The sequence below is a fragment of the Dromiciops gliroides genome, chromosome 2 (assembly GCF_019393635.1).
Source record: "Dromiciops gliroides isolate mDroGli1 chromosome 2, mDroGli1.pri, whole genome shotgun sequence".
Classification (NCBI taxonomy): domain Eukaryota; kingdom Metazoa; phylum Chordata; class Mammalia; order Microbiotheria; family Microbiotheriidae; genus Dromiciops; species Dromiciops gliroides.
In genome coordinates, this window is record NC_057862.1 from 108,514,014 (window position 1) to 108,535,311 (window position 21,298).

A 21,298-nucleotide genomic window follows, 5' to 3' on the forward strand; every position below is an offset into this window, starting at 1 on the left:
AATGTAAAGAATACAAAGAAAGAAGGAAAACTTATTTAGAGTGAACAGTAGGAGAGAGAAATAAGTGGACTGAAAAGGTCTGAACAACAAACATGTATTGAGGGTAACCTTGATGAAAATATGACAATAGAATACTCAGGTTTTAGCTAATGATTTTTCTACCATAGATCACATCTTTAGAGCCACATGGTGGGCCAACAGATATAGAAAATACAAGTCCCTGCTATGTTTATTGCATGTTGATTTAAGAAAGGCATTTCACTTGATAGAACAAAACACAGCCTCCAGGGTTTTCCCTTAACAAGAAGTCACTCATACATACTCTCATACTCAACTCCGTTGATCAGTGCAGCCATAGAGATAATTCTATTTCACAGCCCTCGGGTTATGGGTGTCCAGGGATGAATAAAACGGAAGTTTGCTCACCAGAATTATGTTATGGGGAAGACTTCCTACTCAGATTCCGAATGGAGGAGTTCCTCTGAGGATCTATCTCCAGAGATTCTTTCTTTTAGATGACACTGTAGTGATGGTGCCAAGACCCAGGATATTTCCAAGTCCTCCTGAAGGAGATCCATATTTCCTCAAAAGAGACATACCTAATAATACCAGAAAACCCAAGTATAATGAAAAGCCTGTGATTCGGACTATGCTAAGCAGTTGGATAGGCAGCCCATTGACCCAGCATGTCAATGTGTATATCTAGCGTCATCACTGCAGACGGACAGTAATCTGGATCTAGCACTAAATAGCCTTGAGTTCTGGAACAGAGTTATCAGGAGAGGGAAGGCCTCTGGGACTATGGCGACCCTAGGGGCAGGAGGTAGTGACTCCTCTTTGACTCATGTAGATGTATCCGATGTTGAGCAACTACAGTGATCTCCTTTCCTGCCTCCTGCCCGTCCTCTTGAATATGATGAACTCTTCTGGCTTCATATAGCATGGAATCCTGCTTACTTACTCCAGTCATGATGTAGTCCATTCTCTCTAGGAGGAACCATGGTATGGTCGAAAGAATGTTGGTTTTAGAGTCAGAGGAACTGGGTTCAAATCCTGCCTCCCTGAGGAAGTTGGACTAGATGACCTCAGAGGTCCCTTTCAGCTCTAAATCTATGATCCCCCAATCCTCTTTCCCCAAAAGGTAGCTCTCCCTCAGGCCCTTTTAATTCCAGCATGAGTTGGTCCAGGACTCCTGGGAGACAAAGCTGCTTAGCTCATCCATAGATGTATACTAGACAGGCTCAGCAGGTCTGTAATAATCTGTGGAGCTGGAATCAGGTAGGAAAAGGGATTGTCTGGATTGCATATGGGAAATTTCACCATGCTTTTGGCTAGGTGGTACAGTGGATAGAGCCCTGGGCCTGAAGTCAGGAAGAACTGAGTTAAAATATAGACTCAGATACTTGAAGCTGCATGAACCTGGGCATGTCACTTAGCCCCATTTTGCCTCCATTTCCTCATCTGTAAAGCGGAAATAATAGCTCCTACCTCCCAGGGTTATTGTGAGAATCAAAGGAGATAATAAATGTAAAGCACTTAGCACAACGCCTGGAACATACTAAGCTATTATTAGCTATTATTAAATGCCATCTGTTTTATACTAATATTTTCCCAGGGAACGTGTATGGTTATAAATCATGGCTCACCATAATCTCAAAAGAATTAAAATTATATCTCAGGTGACAATGAAAAGTCACATGGTGGTTGTAAGCAGGTTGAAGCTTGTTAACAAACAATGATTTGTACCCAAGAAACCATACAAAAGACATAATCATTTACTTTTATTAGAGAGCTTTAAAGTCTACAAAGTACTTTATAGGTTGACATAAAAATGGACAGTCCAAGTGATACACTGGCCCCCCTGTGATACCAGAAGAATCACAGGAAGGCCTTCAGCATATTGGATATGTCTTCTCAGGGGAATTTATGGGAAAACAGATACAAGAATCTCATAGTTTGAGATGATTTAGAAAGATTACAATCTCTATCAATGGAGGAAGCATGCTCACTGATGAAATTATAAATCCATCAAACCACCACATTGAATGCTGAATGAAGAAGCATTTATTTTTTCAATTTGATTTTACGTATTGTTACATTTTAAGTTTCAAGCTATCTCCCTCTCCACTCTGTACTAGGGAAGTGTGATAAAATAATGGGATTTGGCAGATGCCCAGGGGCCCCACCTGAAGATTGATTTGGAATTGATGGAATTGGTTGAGACTGAAAGACTGACTGAGAACCTACTTAAGGATGATTAAATCGAGACCACACCTGGCTGGCCCTGAGTGGGGTGTTGTTCTCAGAGGCTGTGGACTACATCAACAGGAGACTGCCCTCAATAAATCAGCTTGAAGGACCTCCCCTTTTCTGGGAGGGAGACAGGAAGTAGGAAGGGAGGTTGGCTCGCTAGCTCTGGCCTTTCTTTTGTCTGGGACTTTGGTTTGGTGGCAGACAGAAAAAGAGAGAGGAAAGTATTTCCTATGTTACAGGACTACATGTGTTTACTCTTTAATAAATCCTCAAAAGCCTAAACTCTTTCTGAATTTATCAGTAAATCTTAGCTAGTTTCCCCCCAAAACCAGGGCGGGGGGCAGGTAAGGACACACATTAGATTTTAAACATCACAGAAGGCCAAATTTGACCATTTGACACATAGAGAGAGATATAGACGTGTGTGTGTGTGTGTGTGTGTGTGTGTGTGTGTGTGTGTACAAAGCCTAAAATTCTAGCTGTGATGTTTAAAATCTAATGTGTGGTCGCCTGACCTCATCCCAGTGTGGGGGAGAAACTAGCTAAGATTTACTGATAAATTCAGCAAGAGTTTAGGCTTTTAAGTATTTATTAAAGTGTATTAGAAGTTAGTGAAGAGAGAGAGGTTGAGAACAGATCCCTTATAGCATGGAAAATCCTAGCTTAGATCTATTCGGTATAGCCAGAGAGAAACCCTTGCTTTTCCTAGCAGTCCACGTGAAGTTCTGCCATCACACCAAAATTCTGGACTAAAAGAGAGCAATCTTCTGCCGCATCTCCCAGAAGCCATCTGTGATACAGGAAGCAGGGCCATCCACACACAGAGCTCCAAGCTAATTGGCTGGTAGCTTTGATTGACATGACAACAGGCGGTTCTATAGACATAACTTCTGGACACCAGGCCACATGCTTTCTCCTCAGGGTGGAGCTCTGATTCTCACAGTGTGTGTATATGTAAAACCATACTATGCATACCTCTATGTCTCAGTTCTTTCTCTGGAGGTAGATAGCATCTTCCTTCATAAGTCCTTTGTAGTTGATTTGAATATTTATAATATTCAGAATCCAGTTATTCTTTGAACAATATTGCTGTTACTGTATATAGCATTCTCTTGGTTCTGTTCATTTCACTCTTCATTATTTCATGTAAGCCTTTCCATGTTTTTCTTAAAATCAACTTGCTCAAAACAAAAAAAATTAAAATTAATTTTAAAATTAAAATAAACCCGCTCATCATTTCTTACAGCATACTTAGTATGTGCTAGGCACTGGGTGAAGTGCTAGGGAAACAAATACAAGAGGACAATCTCTGCCCTCAAGGAGTTTACATTCTAATGGAGTAAAACAATACATAAAGGAGAGTCAGAAAAGGGTCAGGGTACCAGCTCAAGAAGAATGGCTTGGAAATGGCTGGGAAGTGATGTGAAGGCCTGGTGCCTGGCGAGATAAGGCAAAAGCTTGCCTATCACACCCCCAGGTCTCATGGGCAGCGTTCAAGGTTCTAGTGAGAAAACTGGGATAAGGAAGATGGGAAGGCTGGCTGGAGTGCAAGTGGCAGGGTCTGAAAATAGCCAGAAGCTGTAGATCATAAGCTCAGATTCTGGCCCTAAGACCTGGAAGGTGCCAATGGATTCTCCAAAATATGACACCAATGTTTCTACTTTGTGCTGACATAAGGATGATGGTGCCCATTGACATCTCTATAGTACTTTGAAGTTTGCAGAGTGCTTTACCTACATAATATTATTTGACACTAATGACCTCGTAAGGTGAGAACTCAGTGGCCAATTGCTCCCACCCTGACATCTCCTATCAAAGGAAAGAGCAGCAGGACACGTAATACTTCTCTGGGGACTCAGAAAATTTGCCATATGAGGATGGTTGCAAGGAACTGAGGAGATTTGGCCTTGAAATACAAATATTCCAAAGGAACATAATGGCTGTCTAAGAAGATTGGAACAGCTATCATGCGAAAGAGAGATTAGACTTCTCTTTGCCCCCAGACAGCAAAACCAGGAGAGATTATTGAAAGCTTCAGAGACCAATTTAGGCTCAATTCCAGGAAAAAATATTTGAATCATTAGAGCTGCCCCTAAATGGAATGTGGAGACTCGAGAAGCAATAGGTTCCCTTCCCTAATTGAAGGTCCTCAAGAGGAGGCTTAGTGACCACTTGTTCACTAAGTTTTAATGGATATTCCTTTTGGCATCTGGTTGGAAAAGATACACTCTGAGGTTCCTTCCCACTCTAAAAATTCTACGATGATCAGATTCTGTTTAGTCTGAAGAAGCAAACATTTGTGGGAGGAGATGGGAAGTGATACACTATCTTCAAGTATTTGAGAAGTTGTTCAGTGGAACAGGGATTGGTCTTGTTCTATTGGTGCCAGAACTAGAAGCACTGAGCCGAGGCTGCAAAGATGCAGATTTAGGTTTAATGTATGGAAACCTTCCTAAGGACGAGCATTGGCCAAGACACAGTGGCTTGCCTCAGAAGGTAGGGAGCTCCTTTGGAGCAGAGGGCTTCCTACAAAGGCTGGATGCCCACCTGTGGGGGAGATTGCAGAGAGGATTCTTTTTGAGATGTCATTTAGATTCCCTGATCTCAGAGGTCCCTTTCGACTGTGATTCCATGAGCCCAAGCTCAGTGTCTAGGGTCTGTAGTGAGTTTTTCTGAAAGCCGTGGGCCAATTGTCAAGGCAAGAGTAGGACTAATAATGGACATTAATGATGATGATGATGATAAAAAAAATAATAGCTTACTTTTACATAGCATTGTAAAACTTAGAAATGCACTTTCCGGGCAGCTAGGTGGCACAGTGGATGGAGCACTGGCTCTGGAGTCAGGAGTACCTGAGTTCAAATCCAGCCTCAGACACTTGACACTTACTAGCTGTGTGACCCTGGGCAAGTCACTTAACCCCAATTGCCTCACTAAAAAAAAAAAAAATGCACTTTCCATACATTTTTTTCATTTGATTTTTTTTCACAACAGCCACATACAAGTGTTGTTATTTTCATTTTAGAGATAAGACAAAGGCTCAGGGGAGGGGGAGGAAAAGTTGGGTAGTAGGGAAGCACAAAGGGCCTGCCTGCTTCTCCCTGTGCCCAGATGAGTTGGAGTTGCTACTGGATGCCTGCTACAACACAGAGCAGACTTTTACACGAGTGCTATACTGTTGAAAGCACATTGTCTATCCCTCCCAGGATCCCAGAATTCCCCCAGAACACCTCAGCATTGTAAATTTAAACTGCAAATGTATAATGGCTTAGGGGGTCAGTCATGGATACTTAAAGGTTTAACTTTCACCATCCTCAAATAATTATGAGCTACTTGGGGTAGGGGTAGAGTACTGTAAGAACTATTTCTATATGAATCAGAAGTACTTGACCCTTTTTGTATCATGGACCTCTTTGGCAGGTTGATGAAGTTTAGGGACCCCTTCTCAGAATCATGTTTTTAAATAATTAAAGGAAATGCTAAATTTCAGTTAGAAGTCCATGTAAAAGGGACAGCTAGGTGGCACAGTAGATAGAGCACCGGCCCTGGATTCAGGAGGACCTGAGTTCAAATCTGACCTCAGACACTTAACACTTACTAGCTTTGTGACCCTGGGCAAGTCACTTAACCCCAATTGCCTCACCAAAAAAACCCAAAAAACAAAACAAAAACAAAAAAGAAGCCCATGTAAAGATGTAAACTTTTTCCCTATCCAAATTATGAACCCAAAGGTGTCTATAGACCCCAGGCTAAGTGTTCTACACTTCTGTTGGAACTCCTTTGGAATTGGCCAAATCCATCCCCATGGCAAGTCCACAACACTCCCTATAGAAACAAACCTCCAGTGTTGAAGAGTCTGTCAATAACGCACAAATGTGTGTTGACCTACTGTGATGGACTATGTTTTTCTCACCAATGCAATGGTACAGAAGAGTTCCAGGGAACTCATGATAGAAGAGGATCTCCAAATCCAAGAAAAAAAAAAAAAAGAACTGTGGAGTATAGATGCTGATGGAACCATACTATTTCTTTTGTTTTGGGTGCTGTTGGTTTTTTTTTCTATTTTGAGGTTTTGCATCACTGCTCTGATTTTTTCTCTTGTAACAGGATTAATGCAGAAATAGGATTAATGTTATTATGTGTATATATCTATATGTATATGTATATAGATATATATATATAACCTATATCAGATTACCTGCTGTCTAGGGGAGGGGGGGAGGGAGGGGAGGGAGGGAGAAAAATCTGAAATTGTAAAGCTTGTATAAACAAAAGTTGAGAACTATCTTTACATGTAATGGAAAAAATAAAATACCTTATATGTAAAAAAAATAAATAAATAACGCACAAATGTATTTTAATGTTGCTAGAGCAGCTGGTTCCATGATCTTCAGACCACCAAGAAAATCCACCTCATCCCAAAATCTCCCCCCTCCCAATCAGGTGCCAAAATGTTTGAAATCCCACCGGTAGAACTAATATTCCTTTGGCCTCAGCATTGCCCTCTCAGTGATACAAAAAACAACAACAAAAGTCTTACTGGGAAATTTGATTAACCTATTCAGTCTCTACCTCAAAGTATTAATGAATTTGGCAAGATGCCTTCCTTCCTGACTGAAGCATCTCAATCAGCAGCAGGAGAGGACCTGGGCCAAGGTAGGAGGGCAACATTAAAATTGGGGGAGTGGAAGAGACAGAAAAAAGAGGATGCAACATCTCAAATTTCAATTTGTCTGAGGCCCTTTGCTCCTGTCCCCTGCCAACCTGAGCCCACCCCCTGGTACCCCAGGCTGGAACTTGGGCCAAAGCTAGACAGGTGATGTAGGGTCCCAAACTGTGGTGGTATGTAAGGTTGATTCCAGGAAGAGAAGGACAACTCCCAGTCAATTCCTTTATGCTGAACCTTTGTTCCTTTACTCAGGTGAGCCCATAAAAGATTAATCTACCTAAGCAGCAAGCTAGGAGCTCTATAAAGTTTGATTCCTGGAGGCAGATTTTTTTTGCCAGTTGTATCCAGCAAGTGTCAGATAATTGGAAGGGTGGAGTAAAGCTGTAAACCATGCCACACCTTTGTCAGGACTTGTTCTGGGAGCAGAGTTACTGAAAGAGAAAAGGGGGAGGAGGGAGAGAGAAGGCAACATATTTGAAAGATCACTCAGCCATAACACACCTTTGCTGGGGCGGGATAAAAAGTGTTCGCTGCACATTTTTAGAAGAAGAAAACATCAGGGGAGGTGAGAGGGGGGTTTCATCTAAAGCGGTTCTCCGATCCTTCAGGAAAGCAATCTAGGTAAGTCCTTTGTTTGGACAATTTGATTTGAGATTCTCCCAATGTACATAAAATGTGTTATAAACCTTAAGGCTAGATATTGAGCATGGGCTGTTGTTATCTGTATGATCTGCTAATGCTGATAGAGGAAATAGCTCATGGAGGTACAAACTGGGTTGGATTGGGTTTTGGGTTTGGTTTTGTTTTTTTTTTTAATTAGAAGGCAGTATGATCTAGAGGACAGACTGTTGCTCTGGAGTTAAAAAGACCTGGGGTTTGAGTCTAACTTCTTCCACTTAAGCTTTATTAGCCTCAGTTTCCTCATTTTTTTTAAATGAAGGGAATGGATGAGATAACATCTGAGCTCCCTTTCAATTCTAAATCTAAACCTAATCTGGCTGAAGCACATAGTTTGGATCATCAGAGCGGGAAGAAAATTGGAGAGTGTGGGGAGAACTGGTGAATGAACCACCAGTGCCTAAGCAGAGATTAGAATGTGCTCTGGGAACCAGATTTTTTTTTTGGGGGGGGGGTATGTATGATTTTCCATAACATAAAATTTCCCCTTTTAATAGCAAAGTAGCATAGCTTAGTTAATAGAGTACTGATCTGATATCAGAGAACCTGGGTATGAATAACGGCTCACAACCTATGTGTTCTTCAGAAGTCATTTAACATTCCCGTGCCTCAGTTTCTTCATCTGTAAAATGATACCATATACTTAGACTAGATGACTTTTAAGGTTCCTTCTGTCTCTAAAGCTATAATCTTTGTGTCCTTGACTGTCTCTTAATGAATATTCCTGTGGTATAGGGAGGCACAGGGAGTATATTAAAGTTAAATGGCACGGGGAGGAGGGGTCCCTAGCATAAATGAGGCTTGTCAGAATAATCTGTGACTCACTATTGTCCAGAATGGGACTCCAGCCCACCAACTGGAGAGGCCCATCATGCCTTCTGTGACTGAGATCTTCTGCTTGGGTTAATACAACTCCCCCAGCCAGGAACTCTTCCCTTGCCCAGAATACTAAATGGCAAGAGAGTGGGTATTATTCTCCCCATTCTTTCATGGTGGAAGGAAAAGATGTTAGGTGACTTCTCCAAGGTCACCCAGCTAATAAATAGCAGGACAGGGACCCAAGTCTTCTGCCTTCAAATCCAACGTTATTCTCACCATGCTGCCCTGCATCTCCTGGATCAAATAATTGCCAGATCTCTAACTTCACCTTGGACTAGGATACCTTCCATTTTTCTTAAGCAGAAGCTTAAAAAACAGTTGTATTGGGGGGCAGCTAGATGGCGCAGTGGATAAAGCACCGGCCCTGGAGTCAGGAGGACCTGAGTTCAAATCCGGCCTCAGACACTTAACACTTACTAGCTGTGTGACCCTGGGCAAGTCACTTAACCCCAATTGCCTCACTAAAAAAACAAAAACAAAAACAAAAACAAAAAACAAAAACAAAAACAAAAAACAGTTGTATTGGCTGTATTCATGGGTTCAGGAAGCAAGAGAAATCCAAAAAAGGGCTCCTCTGAAAGGCAAGATCATTCCTTCCATGTTGCAATATTCTCCTTTAGAAACAGAGTACACTTTAGATGCAGAAATTTCACCATGATGGATGTGTATGTCTTGGGGAATATGCTTCAGGGACACCAGACACAGCAAAGGCTACTGGAGAAAACGGCAAGATTTTAAATGGGGCCAATGAAAATGAGTGGGTCTGCTTCAAACTGGAGTGTAAATCCTTGGAAGACTGCAATCGCACTGAAACAAGAAAGAGTCGGTGATATTCTTTAAAGCTGCATCTTGTGTCCAGTGCTAAATTTGAGTTCACTTGCTGCAGCATCAGACAAGCAGAAGCATCCAGTTCATGCAAGTCAACAAATCTTTTTTGAGCATCACCATTTGCAAGACTGTATCCTAGGGGATGAGAGAATAAAGATAAAAATGAACCTAATCCTGCCTTCACAGAGCTTATGTTCTATTCAGGGTGTAAGAAAATGGGTTTAAATTTCCTCTATTTTGCTCTAAAATCTCCAGCCCTGGAGTCAGAAGGACCTGAGTTCAAATCCAGCCTCAGACACTTAGTAGCTATGTGACCCTGAACAAGTCACGTAAGCCTGTTTGCCTCAGTTTCCTCATCTATAAAATGAACTGGAGAAGGAAATGGCAAACTACTTCAGTATCTTTGCCAAGAAAATCCCAAATGGAATTACAGAGAGAACGACACAACTGAAACAAAACAACAACCACAAAATCTTCTCTATCCTAAAGGATATTTCATATCCCCAGACTTCCCAAAGTAAGTTTCTGGTGGCTCTATCAATGTATTTCAAGTCCTAAAGTGTTTGTTGGCTTAATTCTTTGGGGAAATGCTGCTGTGATTCAATGAGATCTACCTTTGCCCAGCACTGACCTGCCTATACAGGCTTCTGCCTCCCCTCTCTCCAGCCCAGCTAAGCCAGTGGTACGGTTATCTTAAAAATCGAAAAGAAAAAAAGGCCATACAGCAATTGTTGTCCCCCAAAATGAAAATAGTCAAGCCTTACTTCCTGCTGAAGATCCAAGAGTTTGGGTGTGGCCTCATCTTTTTGAAATGACCTTTGCCACTGATATTATCACCTTTATTCAACCCAAATAATCTGTTCTGTGCTATTGGACGACCACTCAAAGGTGAATGAATTTGAATTTCATCTTAAATCATATAATTCCAGAGTTGGAAAGGCCCTCAACAGCCACCTAATTAAACCTATACTTGAAAAAAAAATTCCCTCAACAACATATCTAGCCTTTACTTGATACCCTCTAAGTAGAGGGGAAGCTAGGTAGCACAATGAATAGGGTACCAGGTATAGAGTCAGGAAGACCTGAGTTCAAATTCCACTTTTGCTATGACTGGGCAAATCACTTGGCCTCTCTGAACCTCAGTTTCCTCATCTGTAAAATAGGAATAATGGAAAGTATTTTGCGAACCTTAAATGTTAATTATTATCATTACTGTTACTATTCAATCCTAAATTGTTTAGGTTTGTATCTGTGCACATGTATGCACATATATGCATACATGCATGCAACATATGTATGCATATAGACATGTGGTGACAGAGACACATATATTAAAATTTCAGGGTGCTTATTTATACCTTAGAAATCAACAAATTGTATAAATCAGGGCTTAAGTGATTGTTTTGTTGATCACCTAGACAAGAAGAAAGTAATGGAGAATTGCAAATAATGCAGATCAAACTTAATTGTCTTGTATTTGGGTTTGGGGTGGGTTTTTTTTTTTCCAGAGAACTGGTTATCAAAACATTTATCAGCACACATCTTTATATATTGTTCTCTGGTTTTAAAATTTAGCAATTTCTAGATCATGGGGGAATGGAAGTTGTACAAAGGTCCCACATCCTTTGTAAGCCTTTAGCAAAAAGTAGTTTGTTCCCAGGGCAGCTAGGTGGCACAGTGGATAGAGCACGGGCCCTGGATTCAGGAGTACCTGAGTTCAAATCCGGCCTCAGACACTTAACACTTACTAGCTGTGTGACCCTGGGCAAGTCACTTAACCCCAATTGCCTCACTAAAAAAAAATTTTTTTTAAAAAGTAGTTTGTTCCCAAAAATAAAGACTAAAGAGAAAAACATAGATTCTCCTCCTCTTCTTGGTATTGAGAGATGATTGTTAGGAATCATGAGAACAATTACATTTATAGAGCCCTTTAAGGTTTGCAAACTTCTTTAGGAATATATTATCTCATTTGGTCCTCATGACATGCCTATCAACTCCATCTTACAGATGAGGAAGATGATCCTCAGAGAGGTTGAATTACTTGCCTGTGGTCAAACAGCCAATAAGTGTCAGAGGCTAGATTTAATCTCTGCTTTTCCTGACTCCAATACACACTATCTCTCAGGCCCTATCACTAATTCAGCTCATTATCTATCAACACTCCTCAGTTGTCCTTGTCTTTGTACTGTTGTTGTCCAGTCCTTTCAGCCATGTCTGACTCTCCCTGCCCCCATTTGGGTTTGTTTGTCTTTTGTCGGAGATACTGGAGTGTTTGCCATTTCCTTCTCTAGATCATTTTACAGATGAGGAAACTGAAACAAATAGGTTAAGTGACTTGCCCAGGGTCACACAGCTAGTAAGTGTCTGAGTCTGGATTTGAACTCACAAAGATAAGTCTTCCTGGCTCCAGACCTGGTGCTCTATTCACTGTACCACCTACCTGTTCCTTGACTTTGTTTTAGAGTTATTCAATTATGCGAGCGATTTTAGTGGTTATTTACCTAAAATGATTTTATTTCCACAAAACAGAAGGTGACAGCCCTTGCAAATGGACCCAAATTATTGCATTGAGATTTTTACGTTGTAAGGAAATGTCCCTGGGTATTTTCAAATCTTAAAAACACACCTTATATATAAAAAGCATCTTCTTCATAAGTCATAGCTATAGAAGCATTCATTAACACCTATGGTTTCTAATGAAAATAATAATAATAATAATAGCTCATTTTATGTAACATTTTAAAAGTTGACAAAGCACTTTCCTCACAACAGCTCTGAGGTAGGCAAGGCAACTATTACGATCATTTTTTAAAAATGAGTAAACCGAGGCTCAGATAGGTTAAATGACTTGTCCAGAGTCTCATAGTCAGTAAAGAACTGGGACTTCAGGTTTAGGGCTTTTTTTTTTTTTGACATCCCAAGTAACTCTGAATTAGAATACCCTGGTGGAACTAGAATATACATCCTTGCATCTGGTGAATAGGCTCATTCTTTTATCCTAGTGTGTTTCATAACTTGATTTCCAAGGTCTGTCAGTATGTCAGTTTAAAAATATTCGTTCAGAAACAGTGCCTTATAAAGATGTGAACTATGGCATCCCCTATGAGGTGGGAGGGGGGCTAGGGAGAAGGAGAGGTATTTTCATGGCCCCCAGCAAAACCTTGAATCCAGAGCCACGCACAGTCTTCCCAAAAGCCATAAGACTCCAAAGTTAGACCTAAGAAAAGCTGTAGAAATGTCATAGCCTATGGGTTCAGTGACCACAGATCCCTGGATTTGGACATGGGGGGGGGCAGATAGTTCCAATTGCAAATCTATTCAGCTTTCCTTATACTCAATGTGATGGGCGTTGGTCAGAAACTGACTGGTTCAGCTCCTTGGAAGACACAAATGCTTCCCAAAATCTCACCCTTCATATGTCTCAGAAATTCTGATACTATGGCAAATAATGAGTGAAGAGAAACACTGGGGCGTGAAGGTTAGAAGATTAGCCTTAGAGTCAGTAAGACCTGGGTATACACTCAAGGGGTATGCGTGCACACTGCGCATGGGAGCACACACACACACACACACACACACACACACACACACGCACACACACGCACACACACGCACACACACACACACTTTCCTCCAAAAGATATCATTTGGAATTTAATAAATAAGTTCCTCCTCTGACACCATCCATGTGACCTTGAGCAAGTTGAATGACTACTTTGTAACTCAGTTTCCTCATCTGTAAAATAAGGAGATTGTACTAAATGGTGTCTTAATGTCCTTTCCATTCATCCATAGGGAAAGGTCAGTTTATTAAAGAAAGACCTTCAATTAGTGCCCACATGAAGGATTCTGAGAAAGGTGTTAAGTTCCATATAAGTTTGCATGGTATAAATTATAGATGATATTTCTGGAAATCAGTTCAAGTCACAAGTCAAGGATGGCCTTTTAATTAGTCTAGAACCAATTACTGTGTTTATTGAGCTCCTCCTCTTGGCCCTGGGATACATTCTTTCTGTGGCATTTCAGATGCAGCCAAAATTTGTTCTCTGGTGCCTCATCCCCAGCCCACAGCTAGGTTGTCTCTGAGAAAACACAATGAGGAGAGTTGGCACAATTAGTTGGCCAAGGTCTGCTTTTCTGCAGGTTGAATGGAATCCTTCTGAAGGCTGTTTTGCCATGGGCCTGATTTTAGGTGAGGAAAGGTCAAGTGAGCCAAGGATTCTTCTAAGGAAAGGGCTTCAGCCATGGAACATATTCCATGGTGCAAGGGCCAAGATATACCCTGAAGTCAGTAAAGGGAGAACATTATGGAATCGTGGAATCTTGGGACCGAAAGGAACCTCAGAGACCTGTCCAAATCCTACTCAAAGGACTGAGAAATCCCATCCTGAACATCTCCAACATGTTGGGTGACTTAACATCCTCTTGATGACCTCCAGTAACCAAAGTTATCTGTCTCTCTTCCATAAAACATCCCTTCTGTGAGTTAAACATAATAATGTTGTTGCTGTTCAGTCATTTCAGTCATGTCCAACTCTTTGTGACCCATTTTGAGGAGTTTTCTTGGCAAAGAGACTTGGCAAATGAGTGGTTTGCCATTTCCTTCTCCAGCTCAGGGCGGAGGGACTTGCCCAGGGTCATACAGCTAATAAGTGTCTGAGGGGAGATTTGAACTGAAGAACATAAATCTTTCTGACTTTAGGCCCAGGATTCTATCCACTGTGCCACCTCGTTGCCCATAAACATAATAATAGCTAGCAGTTATGTAACACATTCTAGTTTGTACTCACTTTACCCTCACAACAACCTTTCAAGGTAAGTGTTATTATCTCTATTTTACAGATGAGCAAACTGAGGCAAATAGAGATTAAATGACTTGCCCAAGATCATACAGCTAATAAGTATCCAAGATCATATTTGAACGCCAGGTCCAGCACTCTAGCCACTGTACCACCCACATGCAAGTCTTTCAACCATTGTCATGTGACATGGTTTTGAGTTCTCTTGCCCTCCACTCTTCACTCTTCCCTGTCAGTGAGTCTTCTAAATATGGTACCTTAAAATAAACCCTGTTATTCCAGCTAGGTTCTGATTAGAGCTAGTACAACAGAATTATCACCTCAGTTGTTCACTTCTGGACATTATTGATGCTGGCTTTTTTCAATAAGTTATTGATGATATGCTGAGCTCACATTCCCCTAAAGTACCCAAGATCTGTTCTTTTGTTTATTTGTTTTCATATGAACTGCCTTTCAGCCACACCTTCCCTATCTTATATTTCTTCAGGGTTTGTTTTAGGTTTTTTACCCAAAAAACAGGACTATGCATTTATTCCAGTTAAATTTCATCTTGCTAGCTTCAGCCCACCATTTTAACCCATTGAGCTCTTTCTGGATCCTATTTCTATCATTCATTTCATTAACTACCCACCTGGGCTTCTTACCCTCCCCAAAATGGATTAGCATGACAGTTATGCCTTCATCCAATAGGACAGGAAGATAACTCAACGCCTGTGATATTCCACTGGAGAACTCCCTCATTAATCAATGCTCTTTGGATCTAGTCAACCAATCAGTCCTAAACCCACTTAACAGTATTCGGTTCATGTCTTTCCACATCATCCACAAGGAAATCATGTGAGATTTGCTATTTTCAGAGTACTTCTACCACCTCCCCATCTGATAACCTTATCAAAACAGTTAATGAGCTGAGTCAGACATAATTTTTTCTTAATGAATCCATGTTAATTCTTTGGGATAACCTCTTCATTAAGCGCTGACAAATCGTCCTTCTAATAATCTGTTCTGGAGTTTTTCCAGGAATCAACATCAAACTTGCTGCCCTATAGTTTAAAGTGTAAAGCTTCTCAACTTTTTTTAGAAAATGAGGCAGGGGGGTGGCTAAGTGGTGCAGTGGATAAAGCACTGGCCCTGGATTCAGGAGTACCTGAATTCAAATCTGGCCTCAGACACTTGACGCTTACCAGCTGTGTGACCCTGGGCAAGTCACTTAACCCCCATTGCCCGCAAAAAAACAAAACAAAAAAAAGAAAATGAGGCAACATCTATCCACCTCCAAATCCATAACACTTCTCTCATTCACCATGCTTCCTCAAAGATCACCAATAAAAGTTCAAGAATGACATTCACAAGTTCTTTCAGTACTGTTACACAGAATTCCTTCAGACCACATGACTTGAACTAGGTGAGGGCATCTGGGTGCTCTTTAAATGCCTCCTTACTTATGTTGGTTGCAATTCCTGGTTAACTTTTTATCCTCTTCTCAATAATATAGAAAGCAGGTAGTAAAATGCCATCTCTCCATCCTTGCTGGGTATGGATCTTATCTTTTTCTTGATTGTTTATAACATAAATCATAGTATAATTTAACACAATTTATCCTTTTTTATTGTTTTACCTATCATTACAAAATTCAGTTCATACTGGGCTTTCTGACTCCAAACTATGGGGGAGATACAGAGATAAATAAGACATAGTCTCTACCCTCAAGGAACCTGCAGTCTACCAGGGGAGATAAAACTCCCTACAACACAAAGTAGATGGTGCTCGATGCCCAAGAAGAGTACAAGCCAAGTACTGTGAGCATTCACAGGAGAGGGAGAGATCAGTGGGGTGGGGGTAGGGGCAATGGAAGATACTTCGAAGAGGTGACATTCGAGCTGGGCCTTGAAGGAAAGATGGGATTTCTACAGGTGCAGATGGGAGGAGGGAGCTGGAGAGCAGCATTTTAGATAGGGAAAATAGCATTGGTAAAGGGCTTTCCTCAGGAGGTGAGCACAGGACGATGAATTTATCTGGAGTTACTATTTGACAGGAGTCCTTAGAAAAGGAAGCAGCATGATATGAGGCTAAAGGGGTAGGCAAGGGGAGGCCTGTATGTCAGACTAAGGCACCAGGACTCAATTCAGTAGGCAATGAAAGAGTTATTGAAGTTTTAGAGGAGTGATGTAATTAGAGATGAGTTTTGGGCAGATCAATTTAACAAAATGTGAGGAAATAGACAAGAGCCACCCAGTAGGGGCTGGTGGGGATGGGTTGTGACCTGCATTACTATAAGGAATACCCATATCAATGAGATTACAGATCCAGCTAACTGGTTGAGAATATGGAGACAAGAAGATACTGGAGGCAGGTAGGCCACTAGAGAGGCTGCTATAGGAGTTCAGATGAAGAATAATGAGGCCCTGAACTAGGCTGGTGGCAGAGGGGATGAAAAAGAAAGAAAGGATGGAAGAGATACTGTGGTGGCAAATAAAGCCAGGCCATTAACTCTAAGTAATGAATCCTTGATCCCTTTGCTCTGACTGGGTCCATATACAATATTATGAGCAACTTGAACTTGGTCAATATTAATCATGTTCCATCTAAAAGGACCTCTGGGGGCAGCTAGGTGGCGCTGCAGATAAAGCGCTGGCCCTGGATTCAGGAGGACCTGAGTTCAAATCTGGTCTCAAACACTTGACACTTACTAGCTGTGTGACCCTGGGTGAGTCACTTAACCCCAATTGCCTCACAAATAAATAAATAGATAAACAAATGAATGAATAGATAGATAGATAAATAAATAATTTTTGACAAATAGGTTAATTAATTAATTAATTTATTTATTTATTTATAAAAGGACCTCTGGATGATCACTTTGATGAATACCTCTTATAGTCATACAAAGGTATAATAAATATACATCCACTCCCCAAACCATGTCTTCTCTGGCAGGATGTGTTTCTGCACTATCGATGTGACTTTGTGATAAGGAGTATTTCGAAACTCCCCACTCCTTGAAGAAAAAGCTGTGGTCCAAAGGACCAGAATCCCAAATTCTATTGTTCTGTGTTGTATTATTTTCATCTCATTACACAGCATGGATATCACACCTCGATTCAATCCTTAGAATCCTATCAAGGCCCTAAAATGGAGAATCATCTTTTCTAGGAATTGCACATAGTAGGTGAAACCCCTTCGTAATATGTCAGCCAACAAGCATTTATTAAGTGTTTACTCTGTGTCACAAACTGTACTGTGTGCTGGGGGTACCAAGCCCTCATCCTGAGGAGCTAACATTCTAATAGGGGGACCAGGGGCGTGACATGCAAACTGCCAGATAGACACAAGATATATACAAGGTAGTTAGAAGAAACCTTTGAGGGAAGACCAAGAAAGGTTTCTGGCAAAAGGTGTCCTTTTGCTGAGACCTGAGGGAGGCCAAGTCGGAGATCTGGGGATGGAGCACATTCCAAGCATGAGGGACAGCCATGTACATGTACAGAGACAGGAGATGGAGAAATGATGGCATCAGAAAAGCTTTGTGATCCTCCTCTCTACAAGGGATCCTATCCAAGCAACAAGCATTTCTAAAGTGCCTACTAAGTGCCAGGCATAAAGACAAAACACATATCACTCTCTTCCATGAAGAACTTTATGTTGGGAGTGAGGTGAGAGGAGGGAAGGAGACAACATGCACTATGTAAATAGGTGTGTATGTGTATACATATATATATATACACATATGTGTTTATATGTATATACATATATACACATGTATATACATCTGTGTGTATATATGTATTTATCTATTTATTCATTCATTTATTTATTCATTCATTCATTTATTCATCCATCCATCCATTCATTCATTTATTTATTGTTTGTTTGTTTGAGGAAGGAAATGCCACTAGAATTTGGAGGTACAGGAAAGGTTTCCCATGAGGGCTGGCATATGAACTAAACCTTGAAGGATGATAGAAATTCTAAGAGGAAGTGGGGAGGAAGTGCTTGCCAGGCATGAGGATAGCCTGTACAAAGTCACAGAGATGGGAGAAGGAAATCTGAATTCAAGAAGCAAGTAGACCAGTTTGGCTGGAACATAGGGTACAAGAAATTAATGTGAACTTGGCCTGAAGAGGTAGATGGGAGCTGAATGGGGAAGGGTTTTCATTGCCAAGCTAAGGAGTTTGAGATTTATCCTAGAGGCAATAGGGAGCCTCTACCAGTTCTTGAGCAGGGGAGTAACAATAAAAAGAATAACTTTTCCCGGTTTCTCTATTTCTCTCTCAGGTGGCTATGATATGGATGGAACCAAGAAAGGCAGGAGAGAAGGCTCCGAAGTCACAGAAAGAGGCAAGACCAACAGATTCTGAGCTTATGCTCTAATGGCCAAAGTCACATAGAGAAAACACTGATCATATCATAGAAATGGCATGAAACTGAACAAATGAAATGCTCTGGGTTGTTTTCAACTGGTCCCCTTTAATAACGCAGAAAACTAGCTTTTTTTTCCCCTGCGATCTTTCAGTATCTCTAGATGGAAACATAATTACATATAGCTTACATTCATATAATGTTTAGAAATTTACAAAGTATTTTGTGCATGTTTTCCCATTTGATCCTCACAACAACACTGTGAGATAGGTGCTATTAATATCCCATTTTATAGACAAGGAAATGTAAATTAAATGACTTGCCCAGGGTGCCCAGATAATTAAGTTTCTGAGATAAGATTTGAACTCAGGTCTTCCTCACTTTGGGTCCATCACTCTATCCACTTTGTAACTAAATTCTTTAAACTGAAGTGGAATGTATATCAGGGAATCCAGGAGCTCTACTATGAAAGGCTTCTCAAAAGCACTCAAACCCTTTTTCAAATCTAGTCACCAGATGTGAGAGCTGTCTTACTGAGCTTTAAAAGCTGCTTCTCTCATAAAACACCGGCCCTGGATTCAGGAGGACCTGAGTTCAAATCAGACCTCAGACATTTGACACTTACTGGCTGTGTGACTCTGGGCAAGTCACTTAACCCTCATTGCCCCACCAAAAAAAAAAAAAAACCCAACACAAACAAAAAAAGCTGCTCCTGTTACTTGTATAATCTCATGCTCTTGCTAGAACAACTGAGGTAGCATGACTTTGCTAGTTACTAGCTGTGTGACCCTGGGCAAGGCTCATAATCTCCATCAACCTCTGTTTGGTCACCTACAAATAATACTATTTATGTTAGAGGACTGTTGTGACAACCAAATGAGACTATATATGTATGGACTTCTGCAAGCCTTAAAGTAGTATATAAATGCTAGCTTAGTAGTAGTAGTAGCAGTAGTGGTGGTGGTGGTAGTGGTGCTAGTGGTACTAGTGGTAGTGGTAGAGGAGGTGGTGGCAGTAGTAGTAATGTTAGCAATAGTAGTAGAGTAGTAATAGTAGTGGTGGTGGTAGTCATAGTAGCAGTGATAGTGGTGGTGGTAGTAGTAGTGGTAGTGGTAGGAGTAAGAATAGTAATAGAGTAGTAATAGTAGTAGTGCTGGTTATAGTGGTAGAGGTAGTAGTGGTAGAGGTGATGATGGTAAGAGTAGAAATAGTAGTAGAATAGTAATACTAATGGTGGTGGTGGTGATAGTAGTAGTAGTAGTAGTAGTAGTAGTAGTATGGAGAAGGGGATAGCTTCCAATCATTGGCAGTTTTATAAAGACCTGATATATACAATCAGCCCATAGATCACACACACACACACACACACACACACACACACACACACGCGCGCGCACACACTCATCACTGAAAGAGGCGAGTTTGAAGCTTAGATGTCAAAGGTCCACTTCCCACTACCCCTTCTCATTTTGTACATTCTCCTCTTGTGACTCCTTTTCCCTTTCAAGGTTGTTCTGTTTATTAATTTGGCCTGATAGATGTTGGGGGCAGGGCACACAGTGATTAATGTGCCCTAAAGACATCCCTGTTTGTAGCTGAAACATGCTGTGTCCTGTTCATGGCCCCAAGTCTCAAACAAGGGAACAATAGGCTTTGTGCCAACCTCCTGGCCCAGCTGAGGCAGCTCAGAGGAGTCTGGAGAGACAGAGTGAGTCATGGGAAGAGGTTTAAGGTTTTTTCCAATGCCAAACCCACATAGCATAGGATTCCATTGTTGAATAAGGGGCTTTAAACACCTCGTTTTGCTGGCTGCTATGAGTCATTTTGACAGAACATCCAAGGAGAACAAAACAGTTACCCCCAACAGCAGGATGCTAATGGAACATCATGCATTCTGACAGATTCAGTTATGCTGTAGGTCAAATTATATCCTCTCCCCAAACCTAACTGCTACATACAGAGCCATTACTAGGGTGGGTTAACCAGGGCTTATTACCTGGGCACCAAGACTACTTCCTCCTTCTAGTAGAACTCTGATCTGTCAGTCCTGCACAGTGCAGGGTTACAGCTTCCCACTGCTTCTCCTGCACTGAGCCATCAGGCCCAAAGATATCATTGGCTTGGTATACTCATGGCCCATCTTCCTCCATCATTTTGCCCCTTTCTCTCTACGCTGGGAACTGGGTGAGTGGAGAGAATAGAGACTTGAAATGGACTCCCTGGAGGACTGAATGCGCCTATCTGGGACAGAGCGTACACACACACACTTACCTCAGGTGCCAGAATTCCTAGTTACATCTCTACCTATAGCAAACAGTTCTGTGAAAGTCTGATGTAATATAGTTAGACTAAGATAGGTGATAATACTTCAAACACCACCCCTTGCCCAGGGTTAGAAGATTTCTGTGGGATATACCATTTTGTCTTTCTTTTTCTTTCCCTAGTTATCACTGAAACAGTAACCACAAGACTTACATCCTTACCACCAAGTAAGTAGCTATTTTACTGTGTACTATCTACCTGAAATAAAGCATATTATGTGGTTTATATTGTGTGTGTGTTTATAGTCACACAATTTTTATGAGAATATAATTCCAGATTTGGCGTATCTTAAATCATTACCATCATGGAAGTCCTGAATGACTTTTACATATATTTATACATACTCAGAGGCAAGCTTTTTGTTTGAGAGGACATGCGAATGTTTGGGGTTAAACTCTGGTAAGAAAAAGATCTGAGTAGTGAAGCCGTTGCCACCCTCCCAGTGGCTTGCATGATGATTTTAATGTTAATGATTTAAAATAGATAAATTTGGCACCAGAGAACACCAGTT

The 21,298-nt window shown here is 41.1% G+C and overlaps 1 protein-coding gene across 1 annotated transcript in view; it reads left to right on the forward strand.

Moving 5' to 3' along the window:
• The window catches only part of COL17A1 (collagen type XVII alpha 1 chain), a 98,361-nt gene that overhangs the window by 17,984 nt on the left and 59,079 nt on the right, over window positions 1-21,298 (forward strand). The window contains exons 2-3 of the mRNA XM_043986660.1: window positions 18,382-18,444; window positions 20,910-20,954. Of these exons, the coding sequence (XP_043842595.1) occupies window positions 18,393-18,444; window positions 20,910-20,954 (97 nt within the window). The 5' untranslated portion in view covers window positions 18,382-18,392. The remainder of the gene's footprint in view (window positions 1-18,381; window positions 18,445-20,909; window positions 20,955-21,298) is intronic.